Below are 23,699 nucleotides of genomic sequence, written 5' to 3'. Positions count from 1 at the left end.
TTTGTTTCCATCAATGAAAACAAAGTTGAAACTCATGACCGTCGCCGACTCATGCATGTCCGCGAATGTAACAATCCCTTGTGCTCGACCGAGTTTGGTCGAAGTGGGTTCGGCCCGGGTGTTATCCGGTCGTCGATAACTACGACTTGGCATGAAAGAAAAGGAACCTTTGGTGGGCAAATTCTATGCTGGCACACCGGTACCATCCGCTCTGCCAGATCCAATGGCCCGGGGCCATTGTGCACATCACATTATGGTGATGTGCACAATGTCCGGGCCGTTGGATTGCCCTCCGGGCACTACCCTGGGCAGCTAAGGACTTCCCCCTTTGGTGACGGTGCATGGATCGAGCCACCTAGCTAGATCCCATACGGTGGCGTTCGGGCCACTTGACATAGAAATGAAGTTTGCGCACACGTTTAGTTTCTTTCCATGACAAGCATGTGGAAGCCATGATTCTTCGTTCTGATTATGATGTCTCCCTTTGGCGCTGGCGATGATATATGAACAAAGAGAAAAATATCATCAAAAGTATTACGTTTTTTGCCATTTCTTGAAGAATAATTTAATTAGTGTTGAAAAATATTATTATTATTAATATTATGTTGAATATTGAATGTTGAATGTTGAATGTTGAATATTAAGTTGTAAAATGTGGAAAATTAGTGTGTGATGATGTAGATGATGATGTATTTATTTTTGGACTAATCTCAAATGTGGATCTATAAATAGGTCTTCATTTGTGATGAAAAATACAATTGAATTGAGAGAAAAATATTGTGAAGTGTAGAGTTTGATATATTTTGAGTTTTGGAGTTTTTACTTTTTACCATAAATTTTTACTTTTTCACAACACGTTATCAGCACGATCGCTCGAAGATTTCCGACGCTCCAAAACACAAAGAGAAGATAAAAATATTCAACATGTAAGAATTTTTATTTTATTGTTTATTTATTTATTGTATATATATTTAATATATATTATCATGTTATAAAAAAAAAATTAGTTTTTTTTTTTAAAAACTTGTTATAAATCCTGGGAGGATGTTAAGACGACATCCCACACTCCCGGTAAGGGATACGACAAGTATAAAAGCCTCTAAGGTTTTTAAATAATAACGTGATATGATATATGTATATATACTAACTATATCAATATATAATTTCATGTTATTATATAAGAGGTTGTCTAGGACACTGACCTTATAATAACGTGATATGATATATGTATATATACTAACTATATCAATATATAATTTCATGTTATTATATAAAAGGTTGTCTACGACACCGACCTTATAATAATGTGATATGATATATATAATTATTTAATTATGATTATCATTATATGCATTGCATCATTATCACAAAATTTTTATTCAACACATACTCGATTTTTCTTACCCCCAACGGTCACAAACGGTCATAAACGGCTAGTTTTTTTGCCTATATATATGATCACTCAAACTCATTTTTAATCACACCAAAATTCATTCTTTCTCTCAAAATATTTTATCCTCGGTTTTTTCGAAGATGGAGATGATGGCATTTATAAGGATATTTTTCATAACGACTATGATCATCATGCTCACGAGTTTTGTATTCACCGGCGATTTTCCACCACAGATTTTTTATCTATTTATATACGCACTTGTAATCTACATTCTTCCATTATTTTGTATTGTCATACTAATAGAAATTAACTAATAAAATGCATTGTTATTTTTCTAGTACCACCATGTCAAACTTGACAAAGATTGAATTCGTTGCGCTCGATATCACCGGAAAGAATTACATGCCATGGACTCTCGATGTAGAAATGCATCTTGAGTCATTGGGTCTAAGTGATACCATAAAAGAAAATAATATATCATCCTCACAAGAAAAGGCAAAGTCTATGATTTTCTTACGTAGACATCTTGATGAAGGATTGAAATATGAGTATCTCACAAAAAAAGACCCAATGATTTTATGGAAAGGGCTGAAAGAAAGATTTGAGCATATAAGGGAAGTTATACTCCCGACCGCCCGTGATGAATGAAATATGTTAAGATTCCAAGACTTTAAAAAAGTCAGTGATTATAATTCAGCGATGTATCGAATAGTCTCACAATTGAAATTCTGTGGGCTTGAAGTCACAGAGATGGAAATGCTTGAGAAAATATTTTCCACTTTTCACGCATCGAATATAACTCTACCACAACAGTATAGAGTGCGTGGATTTTCGAGATATTCCGAACTAATCGCATGTCTTCTTGTGGCGGAAAAGAACAACGAATTGTTAGTAAAAAATCATCAATTCCGACCCACTGGATCAACGGCATTTCCTGAAGCAAATGTCGTAATAAAAAATGAAAACCAAAATCAAAGGCATAGACCAGATTTTGGTCGTGGACGAGGTCGAGGAAATGGGCGTGGACGTGGTCGTGGACGTAAAAATTATCGCGGTCGTGGTCGCGGCCGTGGATATGAAAATAATCGTGATAGTTATTTCAATAACTCATCTCAAAAGAACGTCACGAACCATCCACCAAAAAGGCAGCATGAAAAAACGAGTGAAAATGAAAATCACTCAAAAAGAACTGAGAGTGTTTGTTATAGATGTGGCACTCCAGGACATTGGTCACATATTTGTCGAACCCCTGAGCACCTATGTAAGCTCTATAAAGAATCGACAAAGGGAAAAGGAAAAGAGACAAATTTTGTTGAAGATAGTGACCGTTTAATTGGTTCAACTAGTTTCAATGCTGCAGATTTTTTGAAAGATTTCGAAGACATTGATTAAAATATTGGTGGGACTACATTGTAACAAATTTGTATTTTTCATGCATTCTTGTATTATAAAGCATGTTATATTTTGCATTTGTATTGTACTTAATTTTTTTTTATTGCATTTTTTTTGTGAAGTTTGATATGGAAAATGCTATGAGCAAACATGGAAATAATATCATGGAAATTTGCATACCAGATAGTGGTACAACACACACTATTCTGCGAGATGAAAGATATTTCTTGGAAATAAAACCAACAAAAACAATGGTGAATACCATATCAGGTCCTGTAGACTTGATTGAAGGTTATGGAAAAGCACATTTTTTGTTACCTAATGGTACAAAATTTCTGATAAATAATGCTTTATATTCACCACAATCGAAAAAAAATTTGTTGAGTTTTAATGACATATACTCTCATGGGTATGATACTGAGACGATAACTGATGGAAAACAGAAATATATGTGTCTTACCACATATAAATCAGGAAAGAAATATGTGGTTGAAAAATTATCAATGCTCCCTACTGGATTGCATTATACACATATAAGGCCAATCGAATCAAATATGGTGGTTAATAATTCTTCAATATTAACAAATTGGCATGATCGATTGGGACATCCTGGTTCAATAATGATGCGAAGAATTATTGAAAATACGCATGGTCATCCATTGAAAGACCAGAAGATCTTTCAGAATAATAAGTTTCAATGTAAAGCATGTTCTCTTGGAAAACTTATTATAAGACCATCGCCAGCTAAAATCCAAACTGAATCACCAATATTTCTTGAACGTATTCAGGGTGATGTTTGTGGGCCAATTCATCCACCATGTGGACCATTTCGATACTTTATGGTATTGATCGATGCCTCTAGCAGATGGTCACATGTATGCTTATTGTCAACTCGGAATGTGGCATTTGCAAGATTGATAGCTCAAATAATAAAATTGCGAAATCAATTTCCCGATTATACAATCAAGAAAATAAGACTTGATAATGCTGGAGAATTTACATCCCAGACTTTCAATGATTATTGTATGTCAATGGGAATCACTGTTGAACATCTTGTAGCTCATGTTCATACGCAAAATGGATTAGCTGAATCATTGATTAAACGTCTACAACTGATTGCTAGACCAATGATTATGAAAACAAAACTCCCTATTTCTATATGGGGACATGCAATTTTACATGCTGCGGCATTAATTCGCATCAGACCAAGTGCATATCATAAATTCTCCCCATTGCAACTTGCATTTGGTAAAGAACCAAATATCTCTCATCTGAGAATTTTTGGATGTATGGTGTATGTGCCTATTGCACCACCTCAACGATCAAAAATGGGTCCACAAAGAAAAATCGGTATTTATATCGGTTATGATAGTCCATCAATCATTCGATCTTGAGCCTCAGACAGGCGATGTGTTTACAGCACGCTTTGCTGATTGTCATTTTAATGAAGAAATCTTCCCAGTGTTAGGGGAAGAAAAGAAACACATCGAAAAAGAAATCACATGGTATGTACCATCATTGTTACATTTGGATCCAAGGATCAAACAATGTGAGAAAGATGTACAGCAAATTGTGCATATGCAAAGAATTGCAAATCAAATGCCAGATGCATTTGCAGACACAAAAGGGGTAACAAAATCATATATACATGCTGTAAATGCCCCTGCTCGAATTGAAATTCCAAAGAAACAAATTGAAGACACTCATGATGTCATAAAACGCTTGAAGCGTGGAAGACCAGTCGGTTCCAAGGATAAAAATCCTCGAAAAAGAAAAGGCATAGAGAAACACGACGATCATAAAATAGAAAATGGTGTTCCAGAAGAATCACCTGATGATGAAAATATTCTGTCAGAACCACAAACTGACGAGAATCATGAAATCTCTATCAATTATATTAATACTGGAAAAATATGGAACCGAAAAGACATAGAAGATATTGATGAGATATTTTCTTATAATGTGGCTTGTGACATCGTAAATGAAAATGAGGATCATGAACCAAAATCTTTTGGTGAATGTAAAACTCGTCATGATTGGGCCAAATGGAAAGATGTTATCCAGGTTGAATTGGATTCGCTGAATAAACGTAATGTTTTTGGACCTATAGTCCTTACACCTGAAGGTGTAAAACCTGTTGGATACAAATGGGTTTTTATTCGAAAGCGAAATGAGAAAAATGAAATAGTCAGATATAAAGCTAGACTTGTTGCACAAGGTTTTTCTCAAAGGCCTGGAATTGATTATGAAGAAACGTATTCTCCTGTTATGGATGCAATTACGTTTCGATATTTGATTAGTTTGGCAGTGTCTGAAAATTTGGAAATGTGTCTTATGGATGTTGTTACAGCTTACTTATACGGATCACTTGATAGTGATATATACATGAAAATCCCTGAAGGATTTAAGATGCCTGAAGCACAAAGTTCAAAACCCAGAGAATTTTATTCTGTAAAATTGCAAAGATCATTATATGGGTTGAAGCAATCAGACCGAATGTGGTATAATCGGCTAAGTGATCACTTGATGAAAAAGGGATATGTAAATGATCCAATATGCCCTTGTGTTTTCATCAAGAAAACAACATCCGGATGTGTAATTATTGCTGTATATGTTGATGATTTAAACATCATTGGAACGAATAAAGAAATTCAAGAAGTTATGATGTACTTGAAGGAAGAATTCGAAATGAAGGATCTTGGAAAAACCAAGTATTGTCTGGGTTTGCAAATCGAACAAAAAGAATGTGGAATTTTTGTTCACCAGGCAAATTATACAGAAAAGATCCTTAAACGTTTTAATATGGATAAATCAAATCCATTAAGTACTCCAATGGTCGTAAGATCATTAAACATAGAAAAGGATCCATTCCGTCCATGTGGAGATGATGAAGTTATTCTTGGTCCAGAAGTACCATATCTAAGTGCCATTGGTGCCCTTATGTATCTTGCAAATTACACTAGACCTGATATATCTTTTGCTGTAAATTTATTGGCAAGATTCAGTTCATATCCAACAAAGAGGCACTGGAACGAAATTAAACATATATTTCGTTATCTACGAGGAACAACAGATTTGGGACTTTTGTACTCAAAAGACACCAATCAAAGTATCATTGGTTATGCTGATGCTGGATATTTATCTGATCCACATAAGGCACGTTCTCAAACCGGATATGTATTTACTCGTGGAGGCACCGCAATTTCTTGGCGTTCACAGAAACAAACACTCGTAACAACTTCATCAAATCACGCTGAGATTATTGCGCTACATGAAGCAAGCCGTGAATGTATTTGGCTAAAATCAATGACACAACATATCCAAACTTCTTGTGGATTATCAGTAGACAAGAAGCCTGTGACGTTGTATGAAGATAATGCTGCATGTATTGCTCAAATGAAAGAAGGATACATCAAAAGTGACAGAACAAAACATATACCCCCAAAGTTCTTTGCCTACACTCAAGAGCTTGAGAAGAATAAAGATATTGATATCTGTTATATTCAATCAAGTGAGAACTCATCAGATCTCTTCACAAAGGCACTTCCCACGACGATATTCAGAAAGCATATATACAACATTGGGATGCGCAATCTGCGGAATATGTGAAGAATCACTCATATTAACATGAGGGGGAGTTTACGTGGCTGCACTCTTTTTCCCTTACTATGGTTTTTATCACACTGGATTTTTCCTAGTAAGGTTTTTAACGAGGCAGTATAAAACACGTAATGAAGACATTCATCATATCACGATCATCATCACAAGGGGGAGCGTTGAAAAATATTATTATTATTAATATTATGTTGAATATTGAATGTTGAATGTTGAATATTAAGTTGTAAAATGTGGAAAATTAGTGTGTGATGATGTAGATGATGATGTATTTATTTTTGGACTAATCTCAAATGTGGATCTATAAATAGGTCTTCATTTGTGATGAAAAATACAATTGAATTGAGAGAAAAATATTGTGAAGTGTAGAGTTTGATATATTTTGAGTTTTGGAGTTTTTACTTTTTACCATAAATTTTTACTTTTTCACAACAATTAGTACTTCATGTCGAATATATATTTGATTTTTATGTTGTAGGGTTCAATGCTGCTTGCTATACATCTATATATAGAAGAAGTGAGACTTGTGTGGCATAGAATTGGCTAGTAGATGAAAATATTGAAACTAAAATGCAATTTTCATTCTACTACATATTATAATATATAATATATCAATATTACATTTACTTGTGGATATTTTAATGTTAAATAAGTCAAATCTGGTGTGTAAATCAGATTTCATGTAAGATTGTTCCAAATGTATAAAACAATATATTGGAAAGAAAAAAAAACATTCAAAGGTTCTGGCTATATTTTTTAAAAAAATCAAAACATAAGCAATGGCCAAACAAATCTATCCATTCAAGCACAATCTGAAGTAATTTTCGTACATATATATTCATCTGATTATTTCCCAAAAAAAGGAAAAAAAACACATTTCAAATTATTATTATTATTAATATATATTTTTTTAATTATCATTTGCTTTTTTTTTTGAGCAAGCAAAACTTGTATATATATTGTTATGAATAATCATTCAATACAAGTTGTACCAACTAATTAAAAAACTTACCATTCACCCATTCACCCATAAAAAGGACGAATGTGAGGAAGAATGTGAGGAAGAAGCAAAAGAAGCGATAGTATGTGCCATCATCACTTGCTTTTTAATTAACATGTAATGATCATAAAATGCTACCTACTACTTCGGCCACACACAACCAAAGCCCAACATTGTGCCATTCACATTCTTATCTTGTAGCGAGGTTGATAGATATTTATTTATTTGTGATTTGCTTAAATCTTAAGGGCATGATAGATATTTAGAACTTCTAATTAAATCCCGAAAAATTTAGCCAAACTAGAATTGGTTTCTTCAACGATACATAATGCAAAACAATTGCGTTACAAATTGCCATCTCATAAAATCAAGAATTGTCTTGTATGCATTTGTTACTTTGAAATTTCAAAACCAAAATTATGTAATTCAGATTTTATATGCAAAAGAGATTAGAATGTTGGTCCCAAGTGCGGCATCACGTGATAGAAACTATGAAAATTGAAGAATAAAATAGAGACCAAGATTTACGTGGAAAACTCCTCAAATTATTAGGATAAAAACCACGGGCAAGACCAAAAGATTCTACTATAATATTTGCAAAATTACAACCTCTCTCTGTTTTCAAGAGACACTCACTCTCTTATACAGGAGAAAATCTATCTCACAAATATATTTAGAAATAATTAAGGAGAGAAGATCACTCAAGATCAAAAGGAGAAACTTGAGGATGGGATGCAAAAAATGCCGAAAAATGCATCTATTTATAGATGTCAAAATCTAAACCTTCGATGTGAAAACCGCATTTTTTTCATTTTCTTCTTTCAACAGCCACCTACCTTTATTAAATGCATGGCCCAACATGTAATTTCAACTCCCGACATAGAAATGTTAGCAAAGAAGCATGTGAATAAATAAAGGTGCTTGCGGATTTGCGACAAGAAAGTATCTTTCACTCTAGAAATTTTAGAAGAACAAGTAATCGGAAACAAAATGTATTTAATTAATAAAAGGAGATAAAATAGGGAACGCGTGAATACAACAATAACTTAAACTACACCCTTGAAAACATGAAATTAAACAAACTACCACAATTACAACATCAAAACATGAAATAGTAATGTAACTACAACATTTGACATCATCATCATCATCATCAACCTGCTGCATTTCATGTTTACAGTCGATTAATAATGCAGCACCAACACCGTATACTCGAAAACAAGTTGTCACCTCACTAGCTAGCTCCTTTGTGCTCTCTAGGCATCTTGTTAATGGGAAGATTTATAATATATCTTGGTCATATATATAACTCGTTCTTTTCCATTATAAACCCTTATAATAGCTTTCAATTTGCAGTTTCAGTCCAATAAATCGGCCCGTGTTTTTATTTTAATTCCCCCTTTTTTTCCATAGAAATATTGACATAAGTTGTCTCAACAAGTTCATATGTCACGACATTATTTTCTAGCGTTATGTCAACACACTACGATGAGAATTGACTAAAAGTAGCAATAAGGACCGGTATATATACTCTTCCGAAATTGCAAATCAAAAGTTTTTAAAACTAAAATAAGAAATGAATTAAATTAGAAGTTTTATTTTCTATATCTGTCAAGAAAAGTGGTTTTTCATAGACATTCGCTTGCATTATTTTTGTAAACTGAATGTTTTTCTAGTGATTATATATTTTGCCACAAGGCACCGCACAAGTACTGGTTACTTGTGCATATATATTTCTAAGTATTTGTTTACTGTTTAGTTTTTATTCACGTTTTTTATTCCGCAGTATGTTGTTTTGGGTGTAAACAACACCAATAGAAAACACCTACTAATTATTCCTGTTTGGATGTCAAATCATTTCGATATAAGATTTAAAACAACTTGGGAACGGACCACTATCAAAAAATACGGGTCGGGCGGGCCTAATTGTACTCATTTTTTCCTACTGCTTAACGTAATATGATCGATTGAAAAAAAAATGTTTCAACGTTTAGTCTCTAATGAAATGAATGGATTTGGTTAGTCAAACGAGTCTTTTCAGACATTATTTTTTTCTCGAAAAATATGTTTCACTAATTGCCGCTAGCTATAATAGTATCGGATCTTTCTTTCCATTTGTATAATAATCTTGCAAGTATATGAAACCAGAACTTCACTTTATTGGTTCAGCATTACAAGAACTTAATATGAATGCACATGTCACTGATTTGCCAACATCTCAACACTTGACCTGATCCACAAGAGTTACATAAACGGTATATTCGTAGACCCCATACCTGGTGTTCGGGTTGAAAGAGTAGGTGTTGGAAATACTATATCCACGAGCCATTCGAAAAAGTCCAGTACCACCAACAACCGGCATCTCATGGTACTTGCCGGATTTCGATTTCCTTCCCAAAACACAGAGCGTACTCCCCTTGTATTTACCTGCAGTGAACACTAGGTTCCAATTCATGGACCCTGCCAACTCTTGCATGCCTGTGAAAGTGATGAGCCCTTGTGATCGACCCAGTTCATTCGAAGTGGGTTCAGGGCCGGATGTTATCGTGTCATCGATAACTGTAACTTGGCCGAAAGACGTGGGAGAACCGCTGGTGATGGTGGATCGCGCCACCTCCCAGACGGTGGCGTTAGGGCCGTCTAGCACGTCTTGGATATAGAAATGAAGTTTATGTACCCTTTCTTTCCCTTGGCAAACATTTTGGGGCCATTGGTGTTCATTGTTGTTATTGATCCCTTTGGCGTTGGCTATGATGAACCATGCGGAGAATATGGAAACTATAATAATTTTGGCCATTTTTAGGAGAAAAATTTTAGTAGGGGATTTTTATGTTGTAGGGGATTAATGCTGCCTAGGATTAATTATATAGAGGGGGCAGTCATGAGATTTCTAGCCATGTATGTCCTCGGTCCTTGACTTGTTAATTTGGAGCTAATCATTGAGAGGGATAGTTTTCTTCAAATAATTAAATTTCATATCCTTGTGATGGGACTTAAATCCATAATTAATTTTTGGGAAAACTTATTTCTCTAGTGTTGAATTATTTAATTATTGCCTAGCTAGGAGAAACATTGAGATTTTCCTTATTATTATTTTATAAAGGGGACGTGTCTACGCTTTTGCATGTAAAAGATTTGCGACACGAATTTAAAGAAACTCGGCTCCAACCACTAAGTTTAATTTAGTGTTAGGATTGAAAGAGCTTTAATTTTTCAAGGAAAAAAAAAATTTGATCTAGAAACTTAGAAATCACGTCAAAAATTTCTTGGTCTAATGACAAGGAGAAGGTCTTTATAAGAACTCTAATTATAGTTTTATTTGTGCGAGTTTAGTTATGAAAATCCCTCAAACCTCTACCAAGGATTGATTAATGTAATAATGTCACCGTTTGATGTGAAATATAACACATTGATTAATTAATTATTTTTATTATGTTCAATGTTTGATTCAATTTTTTTCAAAGATTAGTGTTACGGGCGGTGGAGGTGGGGTGGCTGGCCTGGGCGTGATTTGGCCCATAGTAGATATATTAAAGGCGCAGATATATTGTGTTGGCAAAGCTGGGCTATTGCCCAGCAGGAATTTAAAATTTTGGGCTAAAAGTTTTGAATAGTTTAGCACATAATTTTTAAATGGTTGAAGTGTAAATAACCTTAGCAAAATATCGAGAAAATTAACGAATCTATTTCTTTTCTTAACATATATGAAATTTTCAGTTTGTATTAAATATTTGAGAGATGATTTTGTTTGATAAAATTTGGGTGTGATATTTTGATATTTTTGTTAATTGTATGTTTGTATTATTAATTAATTTTTACTCATTTTTTAAAGATTGAGTTAATACTTCGTAAAAATGTTTTCACATGTCTGTTGGAAAGATAGGATTGAAGATGAAATAATGAGTATTAGAGTTATTTGATTGTACTGTTTCTATTTGGGTATTTTGTAGTTAAATTGAGCAATTATTTTGTGCGAATTATTTATCGCGTGGGAAAATTTTCAAAAAATATATTGGGAGGATGACAAAAAATGAAATCAAAATTTTGCCCTCCAAATTAAAAGTTTATGGCTATGCCCTGGATATATATCTCATTTTTTAAACCAAATTCTTTATCTTTTTAGCCCAAATTGATTATAACACAATCCATATTGATTTATTACTTTTTAATATATTACATAAATTTTATAAATACATACTTCAAAAATCTTAGCCACCACTTAAAATCATTAAACTATTCATCCATCATCATCCAAATCATGAACGAAACGGTGTTTATAGGGCATAAATTAATCCAGCGAAATAGTACTGTATCACTCCAAAAAAAAGTTTTCCTTATGAGTGGCATTATAAACTCACTTGTTAATAAGCTAATATTCATGCAACATAGTCGATCCTTGACGTCCGTGACGAGTCATTCTTGAAAATATGTAACCGTGCAAGCAACATACAATCTTTATGGTACATACCACATTTGACAATTACATTATTGTCATTATTTTCAACGAAGAAGAGCCATGATGTTAATCATTAAGCCCAACACAACACAATACAATACACACTTGAAAAACACATCACATCACACCACTACAATTACACCAACTTCAATACATGACATGCAACATATTTTTAAACACACGCCCGAGATCATCGGCACCCTGCCCTTCATCATGTCGATTAGGTACTTCAAAATGTAACACGACCGAATCATAAAGGAAAACAGCGTTACCTGAACTATCAGAAGACACAGTATTGATAAACGTAACACCTCTCGCTAACGCGAAAGCACCGGTGCCACCAACTATAGATATCTGACGTAGCTTGGTGAGATACGCATTGCGACCAACAAAACTAATTGTACTCGAATTGTACTTCCCATCTGTGAAAACAATAGTTAACGACATGTGGAGACTGGTTTCCTCTAACGAGGAAAAAACAATGATCCCTTGTGCCCGACCAATTATCTTGGAATCGGGCTCCGGTCCGATCGTAACCGGATCATCAAGCACTGCCACAAGGCCGAAACTGGTAGGCGAACTGGAGGTTGAGTTTGCTCCAGCCACCACGATATTTGTTGGAGGTGGCGGGCTGAAAACATCCCGAACGTAGAACTGGAGTCGGGTGACACTTTCCTTCACCGGATATCCGGTTTTGAACCACTTTTCTAATGAGTCGGGGCTGGTCGGGATGCCATAGGCGATGCCCAAGATTGTTGCTAAGGAGAGAAGTAGTGTTAGAAGTAGTGTGGGTTTCTTCTCCATGTTTAATATCATAATATGTATGTTTTAATTTGGATCAATAATCAATGAATATATATACAAGGATTTCTCCATGCTGCTAGCTAGCAAGAGGGACCCGCGTCTACAAGAATCTATATATATATATAATGCGTCGAAGCAAAAATTAGGTTTTAATTACACACTTCTCGCCATCTTAATTTGTTTGAATGCGAAGCAGGTGAAATGTTTTTTAAACGTGTGTTTGGATAAGTATGGTATGCATAATATGTGTACAATAATTTAGTTATGATTATTATATTATTATTATATAATAATTATTAAGATATATGTTGCGATTAATATATAAAAAAGAATTTTAATTGAGAATATACGTACTGAGGGTGTGTTATTGTGTTTGAAGTTATATATTATTAATCTACCTATAAATTATCTTATTTACTCTCACGTTTTTTTTGTCATGTTATTTATTCATCTTTGAATTATTTATCTGACATCAATCAAATTATAAATTATTTATCTTACATCAATCAAATTATTGAATTTATATTACTATATTACTCTTATATATAATATTATTCATATTTTTATTAATTATTAAAAGAATTAAATATTAATTTACTATTTTCATATAATATATTATCAATCAAATCAAACAAACTATAATTTATCAATCAAATCAAATCTTATATTAACTATCATTTTTTATTACAATATATTATTTATCTTATCACCAACTTCAAACGGACCCAGACTGTAATAAAGTTTATAGTGAGCATAATACTTTGACGCAATTTTCCACTTTATACAGATATAGACTATAGAGAATTCAAATTGAAATCGTTTAGTGCTTTGGTTTATTTTGTAATAAAACTCATTAAATTATATTGTGGATATTTTACGAGTTTACTGCAGTTTACATCACAAAACTTAGTTCTGTTTATGCTTATTCTTTTTTGTTTTGTGTTTTTTAATACATATATAATTAATTTAAGTAACCGAACTTTTGCGACCGAATTATTTGTTATACGGTTTCAAGGATAAATTTTATAAAATGAATATCTTAATTGAGTCACCTATGACATAATTGTATTACTTTTTATGTCAAATGTATATCTCTTTATTGTAAATATGAGTGAGTTTGACTCATCGAATAAAGATCATGAAAATGTCTCACAAAAGACCAACTCATTAATATATATATATATATATATATATATATATATATATATATATATATTAATGCCTTTAAAAAATATATGAGTTTAATTCGACCCGAGCCCAATAATTTATATTCTCAGAAAGGTAAATGGAAGCTCATTAAAGGCCTAGCCTATGTAATAAGGAGACCAGGTTGGGATGGCCCAGTTAGGAATGAGATCGTGGTCTCAATCGCAAATTCATGGGTTTGAGCCCTAGCTGGTATGATTGAAACCCGACCCGAGCCCAGGTCGGGCCAACATCTAGAACCTCGATCTTTATCAGATACATGAAAATCTACAACAGATAAGGACAATATCTTACGAATCCAAGATTTGATATGATTTAAGACTCTTGAATATCTTGATAAGCGTGTTCTACGTGATCCAAGAGGAGAGTCCTACTCTAAGACATGTTCTACCTCATCAAGGTTACATGTATGGTTCATGATTTATTCATTCATCTCTTCTATTCACTCATTGCTCACACACTCGCGCACGCATATTTTTTTGTTCTTACTTTTTATCAAGCTCTTTTACTTTCAAGCACTGACTTAGGCATCGAAGGGGTTACACCGAAAAAAACTTCGGATCTCTTTACTTTCGAGCACTAACTTAGGCATTAGAGGGATCACACCAAAAACACCTTAGGCGTCCCTTAACGAGGTTTTTGTTTGTGTGTAGTGCACGTGAAGCTGACCCGACCCGCTTTGTGGAGGATTTGAAGATTCGCTCTACCAGACCTAACCCGAGATAAATTTTTGGTATCATATATATATATATATATATATATATACATATATATATGTGTATACGTGTGCATGTGCACACGTGTCTTCTAAAATAAACTTAATTTGACGCTCCGACCCTTTGTAAATTGTAATTAGTATAATCCACTTTTCAAAAACTTCAAAATAAATTTTTATCTTTGTCTAGAGTTTTGAATTCATGGTGGATTTATTTAGTTATCAATTTAAAGACCACGTGTAATATATATCTTATTATCTTACTTTACTATATTATTAAAGAAGAGATATTATTTAGCAACTGCTTAAAATTAATTTGATGAATCCAAATACGAAAAATTTAAAATATTTTTAGAAAGGACAAAAAAAATGAGAACAAACTCTCTATCTCTATTTTAAACTTCATTTGTCCATGATTTTCTCTATTTTTGTGCATTCATTTCATTTTTAAATTTAAATTCATTTGAAATTTTCAAATGTAAAATGATTTGAAACAAAAATATTATATATACTAGTAAAAAAAGCACACGCTTATGCGTGTGTAAAATAAAAGTTATTTTTATATGTAATTTTTTTGTAGGTAGATTGAGTGGGAGGTTTAGTGGGATAGTTGATAGAAATGAGATGAGAGGGTATAACCGAAAACAAAAGTTGGTGTCCTCATGTTAGCAGTTAGTATGTGTCTCTCAACTATTATAAAACAAAATAGATATATATATACAATAAATAGTATTAATATTTTAATCACACACAGACGCGACTCATATATATATATATATAATGGTGAAATTTAATTTTACAATTACTGGTGGAGAACATAAGCTAAATAAATAGAATTAGTCAGCATTACAAGAGTCACAGATAGAGCTGTCAAACGGGCCAACCCATGGCGGACCGGGCCGGCCCACCAAAAACCCACCTTTTGGCGGGTCAATGGCAGGCCGACCTACCATTCTAGCGGGCCAAAAATCATCAACCCAACCCAACCCAACCCAAGGTGGGTTGCGGATTAGACGGGCCGGCCCGCGGGTTGGCTCACGACAAATAAAAATAAATAAAAAAATTATAATTAATTATAAATCTCATTTCATAAATAAATATTAATAGAAATATATTAATAAAAATTTAAATTATTGATTTCATGTGTGTAAATTTTATATAAAGTAATTAATACAAAAAAAATTCATAACTTTTATTAAAAAATACATATATCATAATAAAAATAAAAATAAATTAATAATCCTCCAAGCCCGCGGGCCAACCCGCGCGGGTCGCGGGCCTTGGCGGGTGGGCCCATTTAGGCCAACCTTTTGTTGGGTTGAAAAAATGTCAACCCAACTCACTTAAATTGTGTGGCGGGTCTGGCCGACCAGCGGGCCTAACCCAAATTGACATAGCTAGTCAATTATATGCCACTAATTTAACACTTTAATTGATCCGTAAGAGATACATAAATGGTATACTCAATAACCGTTTGTGCATAAATGGGAACCACGCACGTATCTGTTTTGTTCCATCGACAGAATTCTCTTATCAGAAGAAAAAAATTGCAAGAAGATCATCGCTCACAAATCATGAATCTGATTATTATTGGCGTGATTTATTGGGATTTGGATAGCGTTAATAGAATTTTCCATTCAAGATACTGAATCCAATTGTTTCTTCAAATTTTCTTCCGAAAACACTGAGCTTACCCGCAGTTGTAACTCATGACCTCGATCGGCCTGACTCATGCAAGTCCGTGAATGTAACAATCCCTAGCTTGTGTTCGACCGAGTTTGGTCGAAGTGGGTTCGGCCCGGATGTTATCAGATCGTCGATAACTACTATGAGTTGCCCGAAAGAAATTATTAATTTTTCAGGGCCAACCCGCGCGAGTCGCGGGCCTAAGCTGGTTGACCTATCTAGACCCACCTTTTGTTGGATTTAAAAAATTTCAACCCAACCCACTTAAATTATGTGGCGGACCGGGCCAACCCGGCGGACCTAACCCATATTGACAGTTCTACCTATGACAAGTATGTGGAAGCAGCCATGCATGATTCTTCGTTCTGATTATGATGTCTCCCTAATTAATTTGGCGCTGGCGATAATGAACAACGAGAAAAAAAAGAATCAAAAGTACTACGTTTTTGGCCATTTCTTGAAGAAGAATTTCATCAGTACTTCAATTCGAATATATACTTGATTTTTAAGTTGTAAGGTTCAAGGCTGCTTGCACTAGCACGTGATTATACATTTATGTAATGGAAGTGAGACTTGTGTGGCATAGAATTGGCTAATAATGGTAGATGAAAATATTGGACAGAAAATGCAATTTTCCTTCTACATATTATATATAATATATCAATATTACATATTTACTTGTGGATATTTTAAAGTTAAATAATTCAAATCTAGTGTGTGAATCAGATTTCATATGAGATTGTTCCAAAATGTATAAAACAACATGTCTGAAAAAAAAAACATTTAAAAGATCTGGCTAGATTTTTTTTAAAAAAATCAAAACATAAGCAATGGTCAAATCTATCCATCTAAGCACAATGTGAAGTAATGTTCATACATACATATTCATCTGATTTGTTTCCAAAACAAAGAAAAAAAAACACATTGCAAATTGTTATTAATAATATATATATTTATTATTATCATTTGGTTTTGGGTGATGATATATATTTAAACTCCAAAAGTTTATAATCACACTCCACTTTTGACATTTATTGTGTTCTCTTACAAAATTACCCTCTGCTAATGATTTCATATATGTTCATACGACTAATATGCCCTTTCTTTATATACTTAATTGAGTTTTAAAATGAGATAACGTTATTTATGAGGTTATTATAAGAGAATCTTACTTTCTCTTTTCAAAAATATTCTTAAAAGGATTTTGAATTTAATTAAATAGATTAGATATTTACTCTTTTTCAAAAATTTAGTTATTAAATATTTTAAATTTCAAGAACATCCAGAAATTAAAATATGGTATAACTATAAGAACAAAAACGATTTATTATGTCATAAAATAAGTTTGATAAAAATAATGTACAAATTTTTTTTAAAAAAATTAATTTGATTTGTTTATTAGTATTTTCATAATCACGGCCAGTATTGCTTCTTTTATCTTTATTTTTTATAATCCAACAAATTTACAAATAATACTTTCATTTGTTACAATATATTACTAATGAATAAATTTTGTTACTATCTTAAATTAAAATTTCAAAACATATAATTAATAAATTATAAATACGCCAATGGAGCATTTTAAACCAAAAAAAAAAAAGTCAAAATGAAAAATATTTTCAATTGTAAACATTAATTTACTTGACTTAATTGGCTTCACTTTATACCTATAATTTTCTCTAATTATACAATAATATAAAAAATGATACATAATATTTTAAAAATATCTTTCACAAATATTTTTAAATATTGTTTCTAAACTAAAAATGGTTTAATTTTTGCAAACAATATATACAAAGCATAATTTTTGAAAAAAAAATTAACGGAGTAAATTATTAATTTATTGTATATCAAAATATTTTCAAAAAATTAATTTTGCAAAAAAAATTTGAGAAACTCTTTAACCCGATAAATATATAATGAATCATTTTGGAAACATAATTAAGTATTAGCCCCACCGCACACACATTGTGTGTAATGTTATATACAAATATTATGTTCTGTATGTGTATAATATAATTTTTTTTTCAAGTATTTGATTTTATTTTTTTCCCCAATTTGATAATTTTGTGGAGTTTTTTTTAAAAAAAATAAAAATTAAAGTGCGCATACTAAGAGACCACTAAATTGCTCTTACTTTATATATAGTACATATGCTTATAAAAGGGACAAACTAGTCTTGTAAAAATCTGAAATAATTAAATGAGGATAATTTTGTAACAAAATACATTAAATGTCAAAATAGGAGTGTAATTATAAATTTTTGAAATGTAAATATCTTCGTCCTTTGATTTTTAACATGTAATGATCATAAAATGCTACCTAGCTACTCCTTCGGCCACACACATAACCAAAGCCTAACATTTTTTTTTTTGTTGAGGAAAAGCACATGTTATAAATCAACCCAACAAGTTATGCTTTATAGAGTGAGCTAAAAAACTCGGACATGACTTAACAAAGTCCACTAAAAATCCACAAGATAGTCCATGAGAAGCTAGGAGATGAGCCACATAATTTGCTTGACGACGACAACTTTGTAGAATCCATGAAGCATTACTTGCATTCGAACAATAATTCCGAATAAAAGATATAATCGCTGCTTCTGGTGCAAAAGGAGGTTGATAGATATTTATTTATTGTAATTTGCTTAAATATTAAAAGTTTCTTTAGATTTATATTTTTAGAACTTCTAAATACCGAAAAATTTAGCCAAATTAAAATTGGATTCTTCAACGATACATAATGAAAAACAATTGCGTTACAAATTGCCATCTCATAAAATTAAGAATTGTCTAGTATGCATTTGTTAATTTGCAATTTCAAAACCAAAATTATTTAATTCAGATTTTAAATGCAAAAGTGATGAGAAATGTTAGCAAAGAAGCATGTGAAAGGTGCTTGCGGATTTGCGACAAATTTGGGACATCTTGGGAACTAGTAATCGATAGCCTAACGCATCCAAGAGATATCTTGGGAAATTTTAGAATTAACAATCAAGTGTTTAAAGTATCTTTAACTCTAGAAATTTTAGAAGAACAAGTAATCGATAGCCTAACGCATCCAAGAGACATCTTGGGAAATCAGTGAAAACTATTTCACTAGACCTGATAATTAACTATATATCTCAGTTGCTATCTTTTTTCTCTGAAACTGAGTTAATGATTTCTAATCATCAAATAATACCCAAAAATTCAAATTGTCCTTTTCATAAAAGAGGCATTCCATCTCCCCATTACTGGGTTATAAAATCTATATTTGTTACGGACAATTTCAGAAATAAGATTAAACTGATTTCCAATATCACAAATATTATTTTTTATATATTAGTCCTTTTTAACAGAAGTATTCCCAAAATCCGAACTAATACATTCCTAAAAATTTCCAAGCAAGTGAGGAATTCTAAGTACATTTTCCGACTAAGTTCTTAAGCATACAAGCTTAAAGATCGAACTGCTTTAATTACCTTTTGGTCATTAATAACTTAATACTGATTATTATTTATTGACTGTATCAATCACACTTGATCCATTGTGGTTCACACTGATCTCTTGAGTCTAAACCAGAAATGATCAATCAATTAAGTCAATCATCTTATCAATTCTCGATTGTTAGAATATTACTCAGTAGATCAACAACTATGATCCTTGTAGTTCTACTCATCGAGAAATTATCTGAACCCAAAACACTTGGAATAACCAAATTCTTATACTGATTTACCTTATCTCTGACGGTGTTAGATGATACTTAAAAATAGTTACTGACATTGACCTGTATTAGTATAATTTTACTACCAAGTCTATCTCTGTCCCGTCAGTGATAGACACCAAGTTGCAAATTCAATCTTTTACTAAGTTCCATGTCTTCTATTCTGGGCAATCATTTTCAAAATCATATCTCGGACAAAGTCAGAAGATAATCAAGAGTAATCACTGGTATTAATCCTGCATCAATTTGAATCTACTACAATACTATTTTTGCCCAATCACTAATCCTTGGACTCATTCTAATCAAATGATTATCCTCTATCCTCAACAATCTCTGTCACCAGAAGATCTGATTTCATATTTCTGGCGAAGTGAGACAATAATTCAATGATCCTTGATAAACAATTAGTCCATCTAGAGAATTCCATCTAGTGATATCTTCCAATATCGACTGAATAATTTATCTGCTCAGAATGATTACTAGTTGAGGAATACCTTTTTCAAGACTATTCTGTCAGCAGAAAATCTTACTCTACATCTCTTTACAAGAGAATCCAAATGTCGCATAACTATACCCCTTCTGTGACTGTTGCAGAACCACTATACTAAGGTAACCTCTCTTGAACACTCATCCCCCTAAACACTACAACAAATATGGTCATACACAACACTATAAAGACAACGATTTTCAGCAAAAAATCGTTTTTTTTCTTTAACAACAGTTTTATTTAAAACCGTTGTCATATATCCAAAAAACCCGCTAATATGTTGTATTTAATAGGTCAGAGACAACGCTTTGAAATAACCGTTGTCTATGAGCGGGTTTTTTTTCCTAACCGTTATCTATGAGCGGGTTTTTTTTCCTACAACAATGGTTTTTAATAACCGTTGTCTATAAACGTGTATTTTTTATTATATGACAACGGATATTTATTACCGTTGTTCTTTTTTGTTGTTTTATGTTATCTAATACCACACTTTACTCAACCCGTTGTGGTTGTGGTTTGGTTTTAATTTCTTTCGCTTTCCTTTTCTCTCTCTCTCAGAGCTAACTCACCCTTCTCTCCTATCTCATGCTTCTCTACAAAACCCAACCCTAGCCGCCCTTCTTCTCACAGCTCACGCCCCTATTCTCTGACCCGTTCCTTCCATTTTCACCCGAGCTCAAATATCACTCACCCATCGCCACCCACTACCTCTCTTCCATTTACCGTCGCGCGCCTTGGAGGATTATTTCCTCCATAGAGCAGAAGGAGGTATCCAGATGTAACGCCTCAAATTTATATTAATTGAGCTTATTTGAGAAAATCAGAGACTTTAGAAGTCAAGGGCCGTTTTGATATTTATCAGGGTATATTTTGAAATTTTTGAGAATTTCAGGGACTAAAACGCAAATATGGAGTTTTTTAGATATTTATAAGGGATTTTGAATTTTTATCTCCTTCATCATCTTCTTTATCCGCCTCCTTCTCCATTGAAGCGCCTCCAAGCTTTCCCAAGCTTTGTGATTTCACTTTCCGGTCGATCCGTTCGTTGGAATTTATTTCTGAAGGCAGAGTAGCGATCACCGCATCGAAGGCTTCGTTCTATTGTAAGTTTTTATTTGATCGGATATATTTTATTTTTCGGATGTAGTTGGAACTCGATTCTTTTCGGTTATGATGTTCTTGGACTAGTTCTTATCATTTATTCTTAGTCCGAATTGAAATAGAGCGTCGTTCGGAATTGTTATGATTTTTCTTGTGATATTCGAAAGTTTGAGTTTTGAGATTTGATGGGTTTGAGTCTTTATTGATGAATTGGTATCGATATTATCCTGTTGTCTGTGTTTCCAGTTTGATCAGAGTATAGCCGTTATGCCGTCGGTTTGAGTTTTTGGATATCGTTTAGTTTGAATCGATCGAACCGTGTAGTGTTTGGAGTTTGAATGTCGATATTGATCTTTATGAATTCTTTTCAGATCTACTGAAGGTCGTTGGATTCAGAGTCGACAGAATTTCGAACCATGGAATAAGGGACAGAGTTGGTAATGAGTTTTACCTAGCTTGTTTGTGAGATTTAATTGATCATTGTTGATTATCGTTGTTGTTTTCCAGAATTGGAGCTTCAACTAAATTGAAAAAGGTAAAGGACGTTTTTGGATGGAATAGGACGATTAACTCGAATCCGGATTGATTCGAGTATCCTAGGAAAATCACATACTTGCATGTCTATGCGAATTATTTGATTTATTGATTGAATGTGTTAGTTGTCATATGAATTCATATTGAGCCGATCGTTTCGTTTTTTTTTTAATTAGACGATCTAGGGATTATAGTCGAGTGGCACTGGTAGACGATTTACTACAGTTGTCGATCAACTCTCTATTGAACGCCCTGGAGTCTGGAGGATTGGAGTATACATCGTCCACCTCAAAAGGGGAAGTTGGTGTGATTGTTGTGATATTTCATCCTCAGGATCCCAAACCAGATATTGGAGGAAATGATTACCTTTTTGATTATCCGGATTGATAATCTAACCTTTTGAAGTCATGAATTCATTACTTTCATTTGGATATTTGGAAGTTGATGTATTTCTTTTGAAATGCTTATTTGATATAGCATGTTGTCTCTTTTACTGGAAATATTATTCTCACCGGATTTATCCGACAGTTGTCTTGTTTTTGTATGTGTGCTTGGCAACGGTGGGGCAGGACCGAGTCAGAGGCTGCATGGCTAGGGGTTGAGTCGATTAGAAGTAAGAACTTGGTGTTTTGGAGAAGTCGGAATTGTATTTCAAAATTTTTGTAGTCCGAACTCGTTTTGTACTGTATTGCTTTGAATAAGCTAGACTGAAGCATGTTCTACTAGTTTGAGATTGTATGAACTCTAGAACTACCTTGTATTGTTTGTTATTTGGTTGAGTTATGCATGGTTGGAGTGCTATAGTATTGGAATTTGAACTAGAGCAATTTCTGATTTTTCTATTCAGAGGTGACCGCTCGATCGGTAGAGTTTGACCGATCGAGCGGTGGATCTGCAACCATGTTTCTATTTTTGAAAAAGGGTGCCTGCTTGATCGGTTGAATATTACCGATCGAGCGGTGCTGGAATTATTCGAGCAGAGAGTTTGCATTTCTTTGCTCGCTCGATCGGTTGAATTTTACCGATCGAGCGAGGCCCTTTTTTAAAAAAATCATTATTGCTTTTAATCTTGGATCTTGTATGCTTAATTATTGTTTAGAACCGAGGCCTCACACCAGAGGAAATGAGCGTCATGTTACCACGATTAAGGGCTACGTATCCAAGATCGAGACCTAGCTCTCTAATATTTGTGATGGGATTTTGAAGCTGCTTGACTCGCTTCTTGTTCCCTCTGTGGCCGCCGCCGATTCTAAAGTTTTCTATATCAAGACGAAAGGGGATTACCATAGATATTTGGCTGAATTCCAAACCAGTACTGAAAGAAAAGAAGTTGCTGAAAGCACCCTCACTGCCTACAAGGCTGCTCAGGTTTGACTTCTTTTTTGCCCCTTTTTTATGCGTTTATCAGTTCCAATTTAATGAATGTTTGCACTTGTGTTAATCGGAAAACAAGTGTTTGGTGTTTACTTGAGGATATCTTTTTTTCTAAAATAATTGAAATTTTAATTAGAAAAATCAAAAATTGTGGCTTAGTATTGATCTTCTCATATTCATGGCTTGTTAGGTTCGGTATGCACTTTCTAAGACACTTGCTGAAAAGGCTGC

General features: G+C 33.2%; 2 protein-coding genes across 2 annotated transcripts; both read right to left on the bottom strand.

Moving 5' to 3' along the window:
* Positions 1-9,530: 9,530 nt before the first annotated feature.
* LOC140885276 (dirigent protein 22-like) lies at positions 9,531-10,215 on the bottom strand. Its single transcript, XM_073292233.1, has one exon. It carries the CDS (start codon positions 10,195-10,197, stop codon positions 9,619-9,621), a length of 579 nt encoding a protein of 192 aa, XP_073148334.1. The 5' UTR covers positions 10,198-10,215; the 3' UTR covers positions 9,531-9,618.
* A 1,788-nt stretch (positions 10,216-12,003) lies between these two features.
* LOC140883997 (dirigent protein 21-like) lies at positions 12,004-12,660 on the bottom strand. The gene has a single exon (XM_073290656.1). It carries the CDS (start codon positions 12,658-12,660, stop codon positions 12,004-12,006), a length of 657 nt encoding a protein of 218 aa, XP_073146757.1.
* Between the last annotated feature and the right edge of the window lie 11,039 nt (positions 12,661-23,699).

The sequence above is a fragment of the Henckelia pumila genome, chromosome 2, assembly GCF_033568475.1.
Source record: "Henckelia pumila isolate YLH828 chromosome 2, ASM3356847v2, whole genome shotgun sequence".
NCBI lineage: Eukaryota > Viridiplantae > Streptophyta > Magnoliopsida > Lamiales > Gesneriaceae > Henckelia > Henckelia pumila.
Note: the sequence above shows the minus strand (reverse complement) of the source record. Positions and strands in the feature narration are given on the sequence as shown.